At 52.2% G+C, this 19744-nt stretch overlaps 1 protein-coding gene across 1 annotated transcript in view; it reads right to left on the bottom strand.

The window, feature by feature from the left end:
• The window catches only part of VANGL1 (VANGL planar cell polarity protein 1), a 47581-nt gene that overhangs the window by 8049 nt on the left and 19788 nt on the right, over positions 1–19744 (bottom strand). Inside the window, exon 4 of the mRNA XM_042993807.1 lies at positions 18740–19347. Within this exon, the coding sequence (XP_042849741.1) occupies positions 18740–19347 (608 nt within the window). The remainder of the gene's footprint in view (positions 1–18739; positions 19348–19744) is intronic.

Genomic DNA, 19744 nt, shown 5'->3' with positions numbered 1-19744 from the left:
TTCTCTCCCTCTCTCTGCCCCTCCCCTATTTGAGCTGTTTCTCTCATAAAATAAATAAATATAAACACATAAATACATAAATGCATGCTGCCTGCAGATATTAGTTAATCCCGATCCCTCCTCTGGGTTCCATCCTATCTGTCCCAGGCCAGCTGGAGCTCCATGTTTCAGAGGGAGCAAGACCCCTTGAGCCCTCAGCTGAGACCTTGACCTTTCCTGGTCTACGAGGCCTTCTGCCCTTGGCCCTCTGCTGTCTCTAGCCCTCAGTAGAGGCATACGCAGCGGGCTCTCCCTGCCCAAGGTCAGGCCCCTAGGAGAGCAGCAGAGAAGAGGTAAGGCCAACAGGTACAGGGGCAGAGGAGGGAGGGTGTCCACGCTCCCTACTGGTGGCAGAAGAACCTGCTCTTGGTCAGGACACTCACCACCTCAAAGAAAAACTTGGGTTCATACAGCACTGATTTTTGCATACCGTCGTGTCTGACTCCCACAACCATTCAAGGTAAGAAAACTGTCATTCAAAAATCTCTGACCAGGGACACCTGGGTGGCTCGGTCAGTTGAGCATGGGACTCCTGGTTTCAGCTCAAGTCATGACCTTGCAGTTTGTGAGTTCTAACCCTGTCAGGCTGTGTGCTGACAGTGTAGAACTTACTTGGGATTCTCTCTCTCTCCCTCTCGCTCTCTGCTCCACGGCTGTTCGTGTGCTCTCTCTCTCAAAATAAATAAATAAACTTAAAAAAAAAAAATCTCTGATCGGCACACACGAGAGCTGGAACTCCAATCTGGATTTACAAACCTCCAGCCTATGCTCTTTCCTTGTGACACGTGGCCCCTGTGGGACAGTGTACGTGCTGACACCAACTCTACAAATTTATTTTTATCTTGCCCTGCTTATTTTCCTTCCTAGCCCCTGCTAAGTGGGTGAGATTACCAGGGTCACTTACAATAGCCCAGGTGCCAGGACAGGGTTGCCCTCCATTCCTGGATGGCCACTGTAACTCTCTGAGTGGCTCAGGGATGTGCACTTCACAGAAAGACAACACAGCCCCCTAACCTATCAGCTGGACACTCTGTCAAACCCCGGCTTGGCTCCCCTTGTTTGGCACAGAGTCTAAAACGATCCAGAAGTCAATCAGCTAACCTCCCTGATAGCAGGGCCATGGCAAAGCTATCCCACTTATATCCCAACAGTGCTTCAGTCAATCAATGGTCTACCCTCGGCTGCTGCTTAGTATCAGCCTCGACAGGCACACTCATGGGAGGCTGGGAGAATCTGGTGAGACCAGCCCTGTATAATGGAAGTAAGAGTCCTACGAGCAAATGCGTGTTTTGAAAGCCCTAGTCATTCAGTCACACGGCTGCTCAATATCCCTTCCACATTTGAGTGCCTCCGTCTGCCCAGCCCCAGGAATGCAAAGGCAGGATGCAAGGGGCTGCTTGTTAGCCAGCCCTATAGAGAACCCAAGCCCTGTGACAGCTGACGGGAATACGTGTGGGTTGAGGGAGCACAGGGAAGAGTGCAGGGAAGGTCCAGACTCCCTGAGCAAGCCAAGGGGTCCCTGAGCCGAGGTTTTGTGTCACCGGTCTTAAGTCTGCTCAGTGGCTCTCCAGCTCAGAACGACCCGGCTCTTCCTTGACGGCTGTCTCTGGTATTTTCCAAAGCGGGACAAGAACTTCTTCACCCCCACCCCTCCATCCAGAGACTCTCTGCGGCCTGATCACACGTGCACGCGCGTGCACGCGCACACACACACACACACACACACACACCCGCCCTCATAAGCACCCATCCCACCCCCTTCCCTGTGCACTGTCTCTCCAGAGGCTCCGGGCTCGGTGAGACCAGAAGTCCCTGCACACACAATGTCTCAGTTCATGCACACAGACACGCTGGCGTGCAAATATTTCCTCTCACACTACCATATGCACGTGAAAGGTGAAAACATCCCTAGGCTCCTGGATTCCAGCTGAAAGTTATTTCCCTGATCAAAACTTAAAACTTAAAGGGCAACTCACAGGCTATTCTCAGGCCCATCGTCAAAGCAAACCCTCTTGTGGTTGCTGGGTTTGGCTTTTCTGTCCAGCCAGGCCGCAGAGAGGAGCCCAGGGGATCCCGCTAACTCAGTCAGGGCCTGCTAGGCAGGAGAGGGAAAGCTGGATGGGAGCCCAGTGGCCCCATTTCCCAGCCTCTCTACCCTGAAACCACAGACAATGTGCTGTGCTGCCTGGAGAAGGGATGTCCTGCCCAGGCGCAGCTCCAGCACGGCTTCGCTTGCCGGGGTGCCCACCCCACGCCCTGCCTCCTTCTGGCACAGGGCTGCGGGCAGACACTCTCCAAACCGGGCAAGTCCACAAGCCTCCCTCGAAGCCCACTTACGCCAAAGCCCAGGCGGCCCTGGGGAGCGCGCAGGGATGGGGCAGGGAACCCGGGAAAGGAGCTGCTGACGTTACCTGTGTGGCTCTCCGAGTCCTCGAGAACCTTTGCTCAGGAAAACAGTTCGGAATGAGGGGGAAAAGTCAGGCAGTGCTCGCCTTCCCCAGGACTGTCACCTCCACAGAGGTACCAGAGTTTCCCAGGAGCAGCCACGGACCGGGCCAGCCCCACTCCAGGCTGACAAGCTGACACAGGAGCTGAGGGACTCCCCTGGGAAGGTTAGAAATGCCTCTAAGAGGGGTGCATGGCCTCGTCCATAGAAAACCGTCTGTGCACCACTCAACAGATCTAGCAATGCTGGGTACAGAAAGCTCCACATAACTAAAAATAACACATAACTGAAGTCCCAACTTCAAAAAACTGCTTGTGGGGCGCCTGGGTGGCTCAATCAGTTAAGTGTCTGACTTCGGCTCAGGTCATGATCTTGAGGTTCGTGAGTTCGAGTCCCGCGTCGGGCTCTGTGCTGACTGCTCAGAGCCTGGAGCCTGCTTCGGATTCTGTGTCTCCCTCTCTCTCCGCCCCTCCCCAGCTCAGGCTCACTCACTGTCTATTTCTCTCTCTCAAAAATAAACATTAAAAAAAATCTTTTTTAAATGTTTGCGAAATCTGGATTAAAATGTGGGGCACCTGGGTGGCTCAGTCAATCGGTTAAGCGTCCTGATTTCGGCTCAGGTCGTGACCTCACTTGGGCTCTGTGTGCTGAGTGCAGAGCCTACTTGGGGTTCTCCCTCTCTCCTTCTCTCTCTGCCCCTCCCCTGCTCATGTGCTCTCTCTCAAAACAAACAAACTTTAAAAAAAAATTCAATATGCCTTTTTTCACCTTTTTAAAGACAGTAACCTACACGTGACTTAAGCCTTGTTGGTGACTCAGGATGAATGTTTCATGTGTTAATTATGAGCTGTGCCACGTACAGATCCCCGTGAAAATGTCAGACCCCACAGGAGACAGAGGCCACCTGTCCCCACGCCCCATGCTGGGTACTCAAGGCTGTTTCTTCACATCTCTTCACATACTCCAGCCTTCACTGTGGCTATCAGATTCCTTCCTAGGTGCTATCTCCCTACCTGCCTCTGGCAATCATCTTTCTGTTCTCATACATCCTCAGCCTGGGTATAAATAGGGAAAAGGGCTTTGGCGGACCCAGGTGAGGAACTCTGCTCCAGCTAAGTGTCATCCGCTATGGCACGTGAGTCTGAGGTCTATTTCAATCCAAAGTCTAAGGTCTTTTTCATGTCTATTCTGGATCCTGATTCATGCCGTGGACTGAGTTTGTCCGACAACTGACTGTAGGTTAAAAGTGACATGCTACTAATATGGCATTTAGCTTCCAGTAAAAGAGCAATTCAGCAGCCACCGAGGGGACATCCTGCAGGGCACCAGTGCTGGCCTCAGCCATGGCCTACAATGCCAGGATGCAGGAACACCCTTGTCCTTGGCCATTGTCAAGGTTCAGTATCTTTCCGAGCCTCTGTCCTTCACCATCTTCCAAACTTGGGGTCTTCCAAGGCCAAAGCAGGCCCAATTTCTTTTAGGAAGCCTTTTCTAACTCTCTGGTCACCACTGATCTGTCCCTAAAACGCACAGCATCAACAGCCACCACACAGGACCTGTGAGGTTTTCAAGCGTGCTACTCTCCCTCTTCAGCAAGGCCATCAAAGTCCCCAGTGTGCAAGGGACACCTCCTATGACTTCCCCCAAGTACATACTACTCACTGGCTCAACTTGCTCCTGTAGGAAACCCCAGAATCCCAACAGGCATACGATCAGTCCAGAGCATGCATTTCATAAAACCATGGGGTTTCCAAGGCAAAAAGGGCCTCAGAGATGGAGAAAAGCAAATCTTTCAACTAGTCCCAGTCTCCAGACCGGACGGTCTCTGGGGACGGAGCGGGGGCAAGAACAATCAAGTTGGTGAGAAACCTGCCATCTCTCTTATCGCCGTCATATTCCGAGAACTAGTAATCTGACTAAACAACCCTCACGCAGAAACCCCGTATTATAGGCAGGTGGAGCCTGACGTACAGATTATAGACATGGCCTCACCCAAAAGCCACGGCAAGGACCACCCCCCGCAAGATAGAGAAGGCTGAGCTCAATCAATATCGTGTTCCAACACACACCCCTGCATCACGATCCAGGGAAATAACTGCTCACAGACCACACGGATTTGTGGAAAACAGCACGGTGATAGGCAGAACTGTAACAGAAATTCCCTTGAACCTGCACGTAAAGACACGGACAGGAATGCCAGGTATGTGACAGACCACACGGACGATGGAATATTTAGGGTCAGAAGAGCCGACATCATTGCCAGAGCGAAAGCACACCCCTCTACTCTGCTTGGCCCAGGCTGACCCAAACTTGAACTCGTGGGAAAGACAGGCCTGCAACGGGTCAGCACACATGTCTGAGGCAATTCAACAGCCACCTTTATTTACCTTTTTAAAAATTTTTTATTTTTATTTTGAAAGAGAGAGAGAGAGAAACAGCATTAGCGGGGGAGGGGCAGAGAGAGGGAAAGACAGAATCCCAAGCAGGCTCCGCCCTGTCAGCACAGAGCCCGATGCGAGGCTCGAACTCAGGAACCGTGAGGCCATGACCTGAGCCGAGATCAAGAGTCGCACGCTTGACGGACTGAGCCACCCAGGCGCCCCTCGACAGCCACTTTTAAATGTGAAACTCACTGCTGACAATGTTGCCTTACTGGCCCACTTTCTTTTCAGGACAAAGACGGTGGAATGAGACGTGTCATGGCCTTTGGCGTCTGTTACGACTGCCGTGGGAACAGAGACAAGGGGCTCGCCCTGCCCGTGCACTGTGGCAGAGACAAACACCTGGGAGCAGAGTTTGTGCTTTAGTTCCTAAGAACCTGAAAGACATTTTTGAAAGATGAACTCTGAAGGCCCAAACCCAAACCAAATCAATGTCCTACACAGCTACGCTTGCTACTGTTCTCCGCATCTCTGCTGTGGGAAACCGTGTGCACAGAGCAGCTGGTACCGGGCTTTGGCCCCAGACAGCACGACTCTCGGCTCTATCGCTTATTCTCTGACCTTGAACTTCCTGGGTTCGAGCCCCACACTGGGCTCTCCGCTGTCAGCACAGAGCCCGCTGTGGATCCTCTGTCTGCCTCTCTGCTCCTCCCCTGCTCTCTCCCTCTCTCTCAGAAATAATAAACATTAAAAAAACTGGGAAAAGGAGAAGAAAAGAAAAGAAAAGAAAAGAGAAGAGAAGAGGAAAGGAAAGGAAAGGAAAGGAAAGGAAAGGAAAGGAAAGAAAAGAAAAGAAAAGAAAAGAAAAGAAAAGAAAAGAAAAGAAAAGAAAAGAAAAGAACCAGAGGCTCCTGGGTGGTTCAGTCAGTGAAGCGTCCAACTTTGGCTCAGGTCATAACCTCGCAGTCTGTGAGTTCGAGCCCCACATCGGGCTCTGTGCTGACAGCTCAGAGCCTGGAGCCTGCTTCCAATTATGTTTCCCTCTCTCTCTGCCCCTCCCCCATTCTCTCTCTCTCTCTCTCTCAAAAACAAATAGCATCCAAATTCGGCTCAGGTCATGATCTCGTGGTCTGTGAGTTCGAGCCCCTCATTGGGCTCTGTGCTGCAGCTCAGAGACTGAAGCCTGCTTCGAATTCTGTTTCCCTCTCTCTCTGCCCCTCCCCATGCTCGCTCTTGCGCGCTCTCTCTCTCTCTCTCTCAAAAATAAATAAACATAAAAAAAAATTTTTTTTTAATTCCAGGGACAGAGGGCAAGATCCAAATACGCCAGGATCTGACTGGAGTCTGGTGACACCTGTACTTAACTCCTGAGCTTAAATATCAATGGAGACAAATACAAATTCTATGGCTTTCCAAGACTTTAAGGTCAGCTGGCATTTAGGTTGGGAGAAAAACCAGAGACCTCTACCTTCTTGCTCTCAAGGAGGAGTTGCTTGCTTGCCTGGTTTAGGTGTATTTTTTTTTAAAAGTATATTTATTTAGGGGCACCTGGGTGGCTCAGTCAGTTGAGCATTTGACTCTTGATTTTACCTCAGGTCATGATCCCAGAGTCATAGGATTGAGCCTGGCATCAGGCTCTGCACTGAACACAGAGCCTGCTAAAGGCGCTCTCTCTCTCTCTCTCTCTCTCTCTCTCCCTCCCTCTGCCCCTCTCCCCAGCTTGTGTGCTCTCTCTCTAAAATAAATGAAAATAAAAATCTTTGTACAGTTTATTTTGAGGAAGAGAGAGAGGGCGCGCACACGCACAAGTCGCGGTGGGGCAGAGAGAGAGAATCACAGTGAGGCTGCGAGCCCAACGCAGGGCTCGAACTCACAAACCGTGAGCTCATGACCTGAGTCAAAATCAAGACTTGGACGCTCAACTGACTGAGCCACCTAGGCGCCCCTTCAGGTACGTTCGAAAGATTAAATGAGATACTACATTCCGAAGTACCTGGCCCGAAGCAAGGCCACAGGGCGCTGCCACAGGAAATAAGCCAGGACACATCCCCTCTGCACAGCTTTCCTTACTGCCTCAGACCCTAGAGTTGTGCTACTGCCTGTTTTTACACAGCGTCTCCTGCCAACCCCAGCCTCCTGCAAACCGGGCCCTGCTCCCGGGAGGCACCCATGACACACGCTGTGGACGAGGAGCAGCCTCAGAGTCAGAAGGCCTAGACCCCAAATCTGCTCCCGCGGCCCTGTAGCTCTGTACAGTCCCTTCCCTTCCGGGGCCTGTTTCTCGGTCCCCGGAGCCGAGACGCCAGAGAGCACCTAGGGCTGCGTGCGGATGTCCCGAAGAGCAAACGAAGGAAGGGCAGGAAAAGCATCTGTGAACTGCACACGGCCATGGAATGCAAACGGTCCCGCTCCTAAGGGCAATGAGCATCTGGCAGCAAAGGGCTGAGGCTGGCTGCTGGCTCGATTCTTCGTGCGTCTCTGGTGAAAGCACGACCTAAGCTTCCCTGCCCCTGAATCACAAAATGTTACTCTTCGCAGAAGGAAGAGAACCTTAATGCTCACCCAGGCAGAGACACAAGAAGCAAAGAAATCTGAGTCTGTCTAGGCCAAACTCCCAATCCACATACCGATTCTCTTTATGGCGCCCCGGATGGCAACCAGCCTCTCTGTGAAAAGAAAGTTCTCTCTCACTTGGCCTTGAAATGACCTTCCTCTAAGTTCTACCCAGGGGTCCTGCCACCGCTTCCTTCTGCACCCAAACCCTCCTTTCTTGTGAAAGCTCATCAAATATTTGAAGGAAACAATTGTGGCCATAAACTTCCCCCCTTTTAACTCTCTTCCTGCGCAAATAAGGGCACCGAGGCCTAGAAACACGTGTATGCAAATATGCACACATACGCATGCACACACAGAGAGCTCCCTGTTTTGTTCGCTTTTCCTTCGATTTGGTTGTGGCTTCCGTAATTAAATTAAGACATGCTATTAAAATCAGAAATATTCAGGTTTTAGAGCTCAGCCGGTCTGAGATCCTCGCGCTTTACAGGCTTTAATGTCTCTCCGGGCAGCTAGAAAGGCCCTCCCCTGACAGGGCCAGGTGGGGAGGCCTCAGGCAGGTTTTAGCCAGTTCTTTTTAAATTAAAAAAAATTTTTTTGCACGTGTATTTATTTTTGAGAGAGAGAGAGAGTGAGCAGGGGAGGGGCAGAGAGAGAGGGAGACACAGAATCTGAAGCAGGCTCCAGGCTCTGAGCTGTCAGCCCAGAGCCTGAGGCAGGGCTCGAACTCACAAACCGTGAGATCATGACCTGAGCTGAAGTTGGATACTTAACTGACTGAGCCACCCAGGTGCCCCTTAAATTTTTTTTTTTAATGTGTATTTATTTTTTGAGAAAAAGAGAGAGAGCATGAGCAGGGGAGAGGCAGAGAGAGAGGGAGACACAGAATCTGAAGCAGGCTCCAGGCTCCGAGCCATCAGCACAGAGCCTGACGAGGGGCTTGAATTCACGAACCGTGAGATCGTGGCTTGAGCTGAAGTCAGACATTTAACTGACTGAGCCACCCAGGTGCCCCTAGCCACTTCTTTTTAAATATTCATCTGCTCCCTTTAGCTCTGTCAACAAAAACAGCTTTCTTCATGCGTGAAAAACGTGGAAGCATTTCTTACATGTTAGTGCCCCACGTGACACTATGACAGCTGCCATTAATCTGGTTACCTCGGTGTGTGCCGACAGGAAGGCACTGAAGAGGCAGGGTTCCAGTCACAGCAAAATCCGCAAGGGCTTGCTTTCAGGGCAAGTACTCATTACTCTACTAGCCAGCTAAGGATGCTGACACTCAAAAAAATCCTAACAACCAGTCTCTCCAACACCATTCACAGGCTAGTATGAATTAGGAGCACCCGCTAGATCCCAAGGACCTGGAAACAGATGTGAAAAGAACCTTAAGAGGCTTAAGCTCCCGTCGGTGGTGACCCACAGACTGTGACAGAACCTGTGACCAGGGGAGGGGTGGAGGGTTTCAGGTGAAGATCTGCGGCAGAGGCGAAGCGGAGTTTCTAAGCGTTAAATGATGGATGATGGCCACGCCATGTGGACAACGGGCTGTAAGGTGAATTCCAGGCAGAGGAAGGGGTGTGGGCAAAGCAGGCTGGTGTGAAGCAACCCTCCCAAACAACTACAGTAACAGCGACAGGGCCACCCTGCTGAGTCACAGAACAGCTTTGAGACCCTGTTGGTGGGGTGAAGTGTCTCCCCAAATCCACGTGTGTACCCAGGACCTCACGATGGGATCCCTGCAGATGTAATTACAGTGAGTTAAGGTCCTACTGGTATCTTTATAAAGAAAAGGGGACACACACAGAAGGCGCCACGTGATGACAGAGCGGAGACTGCACTTACGTGGACGCAAACCAAGGAGTGCCAAGGACGGCCAGCAGAAGCCAGGAAGACCAGGAAGGATTCAGAGGGAGCCCGGCCCTGCCAGGACCTAGATTTGAGACTCCCAGCCTCCAGAACGGACAGAGAAAACTGTTTTAAGCCACCCAGTCTGTGGTCCCGCCGCAGCTTTAGGAAGTGAACACATCTGTATTTAGGGCAAGATGGATGGAAACAGGGAAAGAGCAGGGCCAGGCTGAGAGGATGGCAAAGGTCGGAGATGGTGAGGGGGGGACAGCGCGACAGAGAGGGAGTGTGTGGGTAGGAGAGAGGGAGAGCCGGCCAGGAAGATCCAGAGGATGCTAACAGTAACCAAGGCCTCCCTCTCTCCTACTACTCTTAGAGGCGTGCCTGATCCGGCGGCGGCTTTTTAGGCCTGAACCCGGGGTCTTTGAGAAAACGCTAAAATGGTTCGACTTTCTGGGACAACTCCCAGTGTGGGCGAGCCGGCAGATGGGCTCAGTTCTGACTAACTTCTCCCCACAAGAGTCAGCAAGGCCGCAGCTTGGATGCGTGGCCTTCGCTGTTGGCCTGGATGTAGAGATAAAGTGACTTTGGGGTGACCAGGAGTCAGGACAAGGTGCAGCAATGTTCATGCCGAGTCCCAGAGACGCGAGTATAATTAACCCCTCAATGCTGCTGCCACCTCTCCTGGGAACCGCGCACACGAGCGTTTGCATCTCTGGGCCCTCCTGCCTTTTAATTAAAATGTTTGTCTCGAGACCGCCTTTGGGGATGTGGCTTACACGAATCCCACACAGGGAACAGGCAATGATCACCTTGGAACTTGAGGACAGGGAGGGGCGAAAATGGGAAACGGCTTGTGTTTACTGACAGACCTGGACTGGACGGTAGAAAGAGTTGGGCACAAGCCTGGATTTTCAGGGACTCTGTCACAATGGGCCAGGTGCGACACACATTGCTGCCTGAGATCCTGGGATGGGAGGCAGACTGCCGACCTTGACGGAGGCCCCACAGCTGGGGCCCTGTCCCGCTGGCGCGGCCCAGGGAGGCTCCCTTCCAGGCTGCGTGGATTCCCGGGGGGGACCCCGGCCTGCGGGCTCCCCAGCCACACGGAAGCTGCAGAAACCTAGTTCTCTGAATCAATATTTATGGGTTGGAAAGTGTCCCTGGCGTAGGCACCAAATGGGGCTGCACGCAAGCCCTGTAGGGGCTCCCCATCAGGAGGCAGAGACACTAGAGGCCGGGAGCAGCTCAAAGGGGGTTGGTCACCAAGGAATGGCCTCCAAAGTGCAGTCTGGGGGAGCACCGGGGCCCTTCTCTCTGCACTTTACGTCCCCCCTCTTAACAAACGATCACCCTGGAAAATACCCTCCCGAATGTCAGGCAGACCACACTGAGAACATGTGCAGAGACCACGCTCTCCCTCCCTGGGAGGAGTCTGGGAGGACGAGAGGTAGCTCACGGCTACATGCACCGGCCTGGTTCTTCTGGTCTCAGGAGCCAGACAACAAAACGCTGTCCCGCGTGTTGCCCTTTTAGGCCACGATGCCATGATCCACAGGGCGGGCGGTTCTGAGTGTGGCGTCAACACTTGAGACCTCCTTCGGAGGTGATCCCGTCATGGCGGGCTGTCCCCTTGGCGGCCCTTCCTGAAGCAGAAATGCTGGCAAATCTGAGACACGCCTCCCTGTAAGCGGCAGGTTTGGCTATTGCCACGGTCTGCCTGAAGAGTCCGCAGCCCTGCTTCCGGGACAGGGCACCGACCCCATCATACCGCCACCTCCCTGCATGGTCCAATTTGGGCCGCACCTGCCGGCCCTGCCTGGGATGGAAATTCAGCTTTCTCAGCGTTTCAAATTACTGAGCTGAATCACACCAGATAAACATCAAAGACAACTGCCTGCTTGGGGCTAAGACAGAGATTTAGATAGGAACTACGGTACCTCCAGACCCACCTGGGATGCCTGACTGGCATTCTCTTAGCCAGCCTCCCATTTCTCAGCCTCAGTACCTCTGGCCTTGGGAAGAACCACGGGAGCAGAGCATGAAAAGTCGGGAATTCTGAGGGCCATCAGCCTGGCCCACTAGATCTCTGCCGGCAGAGACGGAGCCAAAACGGGCACAGAGCGGAGCCGGGCAGTGGCTCTGCAGGACAGGGAATGCAGACACCTGTCCATCCGCCTTCTTGTGTGTTGGCATGTCCTAGCCACCTGTGGCCCCATGGGAAGGCCATCTAGACCAGTTCTGCATCCACGGGCTCCTTGGCGATTCGGTGGCTGCACTCTGTGAGGGTTGGCCCCTCAGGGGCTCGTAGCAGGGCTTACGGGCAGACACTGTGCGAGGGAAGCCTTCCCAGCTGTGGCCACTGCCAAGAGGCAGCTGTCCAAACACAGGGCTGCAGTGTCCAGCGTCTCACACCCTCATTACAGCCACTTCGAACAGGCACCCCCGGGCCAAACCGCAAACGGCAGCCCTCACAATTCTCCCACAGCAACGCAGATCCGAGCAAAAACCTTTCCACTCTACTCCTCAGCTTTTACTCGTTTTTATCCTTTGCTTTTTTAGGGGACTGGCAAACGTCTTCAATGAAAAGCAGTTAAACAAAACACACCTCTCTAAAAATGAAAACTGTGTACGAAACCATGATCATAAATGACATGAACCAAAATCCCCGGTGGTCATTTAAAAACACTCCCCAGCTTTGCAGCCAATGGTGCTGGGTCCTAACCAAACCCGTTGATGCCAGTGTTGAATGTGAGAGGGAGGGCCCACAGCTCAGCGGGACGGTCAAATCTGATCGGCGGTGTAATTACCAGCTTGGATATCGCTTGACCCAGGATCACAGACCTAGGATTTCAAGGGGAGGTAGATCTGCCCTGGAATTACTGGAATAACCTTAATCTCCCCCAGAGACTCTCGCTTTCTCACTTCTAACTAGAAAACCCAAGTGCATTCGAGAGAAGCAAGGCTCCCACTCGAGCTGTGAGGACGCAGGCGTGAGCCAGAGAAGGGACAATATGAGCTCTGTTTCATCAGGGTTGAACTGCGCTCATTGATCCCATGGTTTCCTGGGGCTCTGGGCTCAAGAGTCACCACTGTGTCATGTTCCCGTCTTAGCTCGGGCTGCCATAACAAAATACCATAGACTGAGTGGCTTAAACAACAGAAACTTATTTTCTTGGAGTTCAGAAGCCCAGATGTCCAAGACCAAGGTTTGGCCGATTCAGTTTCTGGTGAGAGCCCTCTTTCTGGCTTACAGATGACAACCTTCTCATGATATCTACACATGGCCGTTCCTCGATCCGTGAGCACAGGGGTGAGAGAAAGAGAGAGAGAGAGAGCACACGCGCGCGCCTGTGTGTGTGTGTGTGTGTGTGTGTGTGTGTGTGTGTAAGCTCTCTGGTGTCTCTTCTTATAAGAACATGCGTTTTATCAGATCTATGACCTCACTGAACCTTAATGACTTCTTCGGATACCCCTTCTCTAAATAAAGCCAGTGTTTAGAGTTGCAACCTATAAATTCTGGGTGATACAATTCAATCCATAACATTCCACCCCTGGCCCCTAAAATTGATGTTCTTCTCCCATGCAAAATATGCCAATTCCATCCCAACAGCCCAGAAGGTCTTGACTCATTCCGGCACCAGCCCTAAGCGCAAAGTCTCATCTAAGTGCTGAGACTCAAGGTATAACCTACAGTGAAGCAAAGATCCCACTCCAGCTGTGAACCCGTGGAACCAGACAACTTATGTGCTTCCAATATATTAATGAGATAGGGATAGGATAGGCATTCTCATTCCAAAAGGGAGAAACTGGAGGAAAGGGTTGATGGGTCCCAGACAAGTCCAAAACCTAGCAAGGCCAATTCCATTAGATCCTAAGATCTTGATCTTAAGGGTAATCCTCTTTGGTTCAACACGGTGTCCTCGGGGCTCAGGGCTCGCCCTGCCCAAGCAGCTCTCAGCAGTGGCCCCAAGTGGGGGACACAACCTCTGAAGCCAATGAGAAAGGAACCTGGTCCCTGGGCCTGTAGTGGGAGTGGCAGCCCGATGATCTCTGGATCATCTTTGGGGTCATTCCTCCCTATTCGTGAGGATAACACATGTTCTCAGCCTTCCTTCATTCTACACCCCCTTCTCTGTATCCGTTAGTCCCAGGTGACAGTGTTACTACTGGGACAAATCCATCTTCCCATCTTTATTCTTGGCTTCTGCTGGAATGGCTGATCAAATCCGGATTAAATCAAACAGAGCTTGGCTGGCTCAGTTGGTAGAGCACACAACTCTAGATCTCGGGGCCATGAGTTCGAGCCCCACACTGGGTGTAGAGATTTCATAAACAGACGAACAAACAAATAAACTTTAGAAAACATCAAACAGTTGTGTGACCACACCCTTGATGTTGTTCTCTTTAGTATCCACTTCATCATTTTTTGCTGTATGTATAAGCTGAAAATTTTCCAAACCTTCAAGTTTGGATTCCGTTTTGCTTAACGACCTCTCCTTCTGTAACACATCTCCTTGTCACATTTTACTATAAGCAGTTAAGGAGGACCCAAGCTGCATCCTCAACACCTTGCTTAGAAATTTCTCAGCTAAACATCGGGGCTCCTGGGTGGCTCAGTCGAAGCACCTGACTCTTCATTTCTGCTCAGGTCATGATCTCACAGTTCATGAGATCGAGCCCCAGGTCGGGCTCTGCACTGACAGTGCAGCATCTGCTTGGGATCCTCTCTCTCCCTCTCTCTCTCTCTCTGCCCTCCCCTGCTTACACGCTGGCATGCATGCTAAGTAAATAAACATTAAAAAAAAAAACTATTAAAAAAATTCCTCAGCTAGAAATCCAATTCCATCATTCACAAGTTCTCCCTGCCACAGAACACCAGAACATGAACACAGTTCAGCCAAGTTCCTTGCCACTTTATAATAAAAACGGTCTCTTCGCCACTCTCCAGTGACATGTTTCTCACTTCCACCTGTGAATTTTGGGGGTGGGACACGACAGCCCCTTTCAACACAGCAATGCTACGATCATGCATGACCATAAACCTGCACTGTTCAAAAAGCAATCCGTGAATCATTTCTTCTAAAGCACAGGTGGTTCTATGGTCAGTAACCAGACCCTTGATAAAAAGGTGCAGGGTCGGCACCAATTTATAAGATACTCTCCACGTCAATGAATGAAGCATGCCTAGAAACCCACACAGTCAAAGCCTGCTCGCTGAATTAGGTACAACGGAGCTTCAGCCAAATGAATATCTTACAGAACACGGGTCACTGTCAACAGGCAAGAGTTCTACCTGCTTTTGTGGTTCCAGTCTCTCTGCTGATGACTCCCGGCTACCACTTTTCCTTGATGTTCACATGCCTCCCTATAGCAGCTCTCACTTGAAATGTGTTACTTGTGGACTTGTTTGAGGTACAGAAGTCGGTAAGTAAACGTTAGAACTATATGCAAAGTAAGAACAAGCAGACTCTGAGAATGGGAGCCCGAGGTGGCTGGGGGCGTCGGCTGCCTACCGCTATGGTTTCAAGGCCCAGGTTTTGTGTGCTGACTGACTGAACAAAAAGAACCAATGGGCTACGGAATGGCTGCAGAGCGCAAGCCGGACATCTCTGGCAATCCTCTCTGCATTCTCTCCTTTCCAGCCCTGCAGCTGAGAGTTCAGTAGAATCACGTTATTTTAAAAAAATCGCCAGCACCCAGCCTAGCCCACGGTGAACAACTCCAAATTGTTGACGAGTTCGTTCACGTGTTCTTAAAGCAGTGATGCGAATATGGACGCATCTATCCAAAGGTTAAGAACATTCTGGAACCAGACAGCCTGGTCTCAAACTCTGGCTCCCACAGTCACAAGCAGACAACCAGCTTAACTCTTCTGTGTCTCAGTTCCTTCCTCTGAAGATGAGGATGATGGTGCCTCCCCCAGGACCGTTCAGATTAAATGAGTTCTGTTAGGAGCGAAGAAGGAGCTTGGCACATGGTAAGGACCAGGTGATTGTTACCTTAGGGTTTCACTGTAAACTGCTGTCCTACATCTCAGATTCAGTCAATTCGACTGGCTTCTATGCTCCAACATTCACAGCATTTGGCTTTAAAGAGCTCAAAACTGAGAAATATATTAACTATGATAATCAAATGCCATTTGTCTCTCTTCTGGATTTCTCCCCAAATGTGGTCAGATCAAAACTTACCAATATTTGGTGACATCCTGGAAAAGTCAGCAGCTCATTGTGAGAATGAGGTCAAAACAAGTGACCAGGGAGGTGTGCATGCAAAATTACAAAGCAGATGTGCTGAGACCCAGGGTGCTGCAGGGGAGGAGTGGGACCCTCAGGAGGGCACACAGGTCCCTGATCTGTGTGCAGCTTGGGCTCCCCTCTAATTTTTTTTAACGTTTATTCATTTTTGAGAGAGAGCGAGCGAGCGCAAGCGAGCGCACAAGCAGGGGAGGGGCAGAGAGAGAGAGAGAGAGAGACACACACACACACACACACACACACACACACACACACACACACGTGAGGCAGGCTCCAGGCTCTGAGCTGTCAGCACAGAGCCTGATGTCGGGCTCGAACTCACGAACCATGAGATCATGACCTGAGTCAGACCGACTGAGCCACCTAGGCACCCTGGGTTCTCCTCTGTAAAGGGCAGCAGCCCCATACCACCTGCCCCACCCTGGCAGGGCAAGAGAGGGGAAATGACAGCAGACATCTAAAAAGCCCCCTGTCATCCCCAAGGCACTGGACAAACGTTAGTAATATCTTAGTCTATTGACAACGTTTCACTTTGTACCACAATAATCTTTTATTTTTCTGGAAGTTTTCAAATAAGCCCATAATTCCATTCTTGCCAACAAACAGGGCCACTGTGCCTTTTGTGAGAGCTAACGAGGAGCATATTTGCTTCGAGAAACGAAAGAACAGGCATTCTTTTGACAACTGTCAAAAATAGCTCAGTCGATTCAAGAAAATCATCTTTGAGGACAAAACAAGAACTAAGAACTCACCTTGGCCCTGCACCTAAGCCCGTCAGGTCATTGCCACGGGGAAGGCTTTACATAAAGGGAGGGGAGAAGGGCGGCGCACATCAGCTGATCTGATTCCCGGCCTCGCTCTGTGTCTCTGGTTCTCCCACCCCTCCCGTTTCCACACTTTACGAAAGGGTTTAGAAGTTCTATTTCTGGCCCCGTGACTCTTCCGGCCACCGCTGGGCGCAGACCAGATTTAGCCCAAGAGTCGGCGGGTGACTGAGCCCACACGGTGCCAGCAGGAGAGGTGCCAAGCCCGCTCCAGCTCGCACAGACCGGCTGTCACGGGGGCGGCCAGGCACTCGTGTAGAAAAGGCGTCTCCCCTTCCCCAGCCACCTTTCCACCCCAGAAGCAGGGTCTCCATGTGAGGACAAAGAGGGCCTTACTGAAGGCGGGAAGAGGAGGAAAACAAAGGGCCCGGAGAGAAGCCACCAGGAAGACCAGGGCACCCCCTCAGCACGCTCCCCCCCGGGGCTGCTGGCAAGGTGCTACGCTCGGGTTTCCCTGGGGGCCGGGGTTAGCGGCTTCAGGGTTGGCAGGGAGAGGCTGGGCAGTTGTCGGTCATGGTGAGAACAACCGGGAAGGGTCCGTGGGCCCCAGGAGCATCGCAACAGAGCACTGAAGGCAGCCATCGCGCATCAGGAGCCCCAGTGCCGGGCTGCGCACCTGACAGGTGTCTAATGCAAGTCTGCTGGTCATTCTCCACCGCAAAACAGGGGGAAAGAAAGCAGAGATGAACAAGCAGCAGCGGCTTACTTGCCTTCACAGCCCCACGGGCATCTGCAAAGGACTCGAAACACAGGATTCTGCCGTGCAGGGCGCGTGACTCAGACACCAATTCCCTCCAAGGACCGGTCAGGATGGCAGCAGCTTCCAATGCTAACCACCCCCTCCCCCCCCCCCCCCCCACCACCCAGGCCTGGGGTGGCCCAGGTGAAGCCAGAGGAACGAAAGAGGGTGTGTGCCAACACTGAGCCGGTTTGGCCCAGCTGCAAACCAGGGCTGGGCCACCTTCCTGTGTCCCAGCCAGAACTATGACAAAGCCCATTGTTCTGAGATCCACTAAGGTGCGCCTGCCGATACTGGCCGCTTTGCCAGCTGCACGATCAGAGGCCGTAATGGCCACAATTAACTAAGGGCTCACCAGGTGCCAGGCAGGTTACACACCTCAACATATATCGCCCGAGGAGGCAGGGGAGCCCGACGAGACGGCCAAGTCGGTCATCCCAGGCTATCCGTTCACCAGGAGCCCTGTGAGTGCTGGCTGTATGCCACGCTCCGGGGCCAGACACTGGGGATGCGATGAGAGGGAGACACGGCCCCTGTCCTCAGCCCCTTCCTCAGTTGGTGGGAGAAAACAGACAAATAGTCCCGTACACACAAAGTGAGACATACCATGATGAGGGCATTAACCTAGGCCCAGCTTCACGACAACTAGGTGACTGCGAACGAAGGCCAGCCGTTACTAGTTTCTACACATTGTTTAAGTGTCCTAATCCCCCTCATCTGTAATACTGGGATGAGGAGGGGCGCCTGGGTGGCTCAGTCGGTTAAGCGGCCGACTTCAGCTCAGGTCATGATCTCACGGTCCGTGAGTTCGAGCCCCGCGTCGGGCTCTGTGCTGACAGCTCGGAGCCCGGAGCCTGTTTCAGATTCGGTGTCTCCCTCTCTCTGACCCTCCCCCGTTCATGTCCTGTCTCTCTCTGTCTCAAAAATAAACGTTAAAAAAAAAATTAAAAAAAAAAAAACTGGGATGAAGAGTACCTATAGCAAAGGGTTCTGTGAGGACTAAACGTGACAATCTACACGAAGCGCTTACGTCGGGATAAATAAAAATAAAATAAATGAGATAAAATGCGACCACCGCTTTTTTAGTTGACCACCAAGTAGATTATATACGCAGATTTAAAGTATGACATCTCAATGTATTTCTAACTTTGTCCCACATACGTACATTTTCAAAACACTCAACTCTCACAAGTTCAGGGTCTCCAACCTGCACCTGATTCGTTACTGGAGGGTCACTAGGGTGGCCATATAATTTAGTGCCTAGACCAGGACGCCTCTGGGCGTGGAAAATAAAGGAACAATGAGCGATTCTGAGCAGCCTGGAGGTGCTGGCCACTCTGTCCACTGCCCACAGGCCAATTTCAGGGGCAAGGCCAGCAGCCATCACTAGGCATCCTTCCTCCAGCTCTGTTGGGAGCTGCCATGTTTGAGAGCTCGCCCAACAAAACTCCAGCCTGGATGACAGGCAGCATTTGTGTCACCCCACCCCGCAGTCAGGAAAGTCCACGGACAGGGACACCCCCCACCAGACACACACACGCACACACACACACGTCTTCCCAGAACCTCAGGGAAGGAGTCAGACTCTGGTCCTGGCACCCGTCCTCACCCCTCACGTGCGGCCTCCTAGAAAGATGTCAGTCAGCAGCCCTTACCTCAGGTGTCCCAGGCTGTAGAACCGGGACTCGCCGTCGGTGGAGCGGACCACCTGCAGCGTGAACATGGGCTGCAGCTGCCTCAGCTCCAGCAGGACGATGGCCAGGTAGTGGATGAAGAGGAGGGCGTCCACGAGGGACACCGCATACTGCACGATACCCTGGTAGTTGCGGTCCCGAGAGTCCAAAATGCGGACCCCATAAAACAGCCAATAGGAAACCACAAAAAAAAAGATGAGGACCAACAGAAGGGCACGGAACACGAAGACACGCGGCACGTCGGCTCTCTGCTTGCGGAAGAAGAGCGCCCAGGTCCCGATGAGCAGGATGAGGAGTTTGAACGCCACGGAAATGAAGAGTCCCTCACAAATTGTGCCACAAGGCTCCAGCTCGTCCCTCCACAGGATGGGGGGTAACAGGATGAAGGCAATGGGGGTGAGGAACACCAGCAGTCCAAGGACCGAGGCCACGGTGAGGCCCAGGTAGCGCCTGCAATCCAGCCTCACGCTGTCTTCCATATCCTTGCTGATCCTGGCAATGTCCTCCTGCGATATGCTGTGCTCTGAGGTGCCTGTGATGGCCGTGGTGGTCTCTCCCCAGTTGTCATCCTGACGGGGAACACAAACAGGGAGCGTGAAGAGCCACAGGCGGCAGGTCACTGGCAAAAGCCACGAAGCAAGCATTTGGACACGCGGTGCCCACGGAGGGCCCTCCTCTCTGAGCCAGCCCACACCCACGGGCATCCCAGAAAACGGAGGCTTAAGTCTTCAAATACAGGAGGTTTTGACCTGAACGGTTTTCACTGGCATTTTTCCAAGGGGGTCATATACTGACCTTTCCAAACAGAGAAAACGCAGTCTACCCTTTTGGTGTGTTTGTTGGGGGATTCATCTTATCATGTGGATTATCATCCCCCGTGCTGGAATCTCCGGAGAGGCTTTTTGGCCCAATAAGCAATCCCGCCGTGAGACTGACATGTGAGGGCTCACCCGTAACATAAGAAAA

This window comes from Panthera tigris, chromosome C1 (assembly GCF_018350195.1).
Source record: "Panthera tigris isolate Pti1 chromosome C1, P.tigris_Pti1_mat1.1, whole genome shotgun sequence".
NCBI lineage: Eukaryota > Metazoa > Chordata > Mammalia > Carnivora > Felidae > Panthera > Panthera tigris.
The sequence above is the reverse complement of the archived record's forward strand: the minus strand, read 5'-3'. Positions and strand labels throughout refer to the sequence as shown.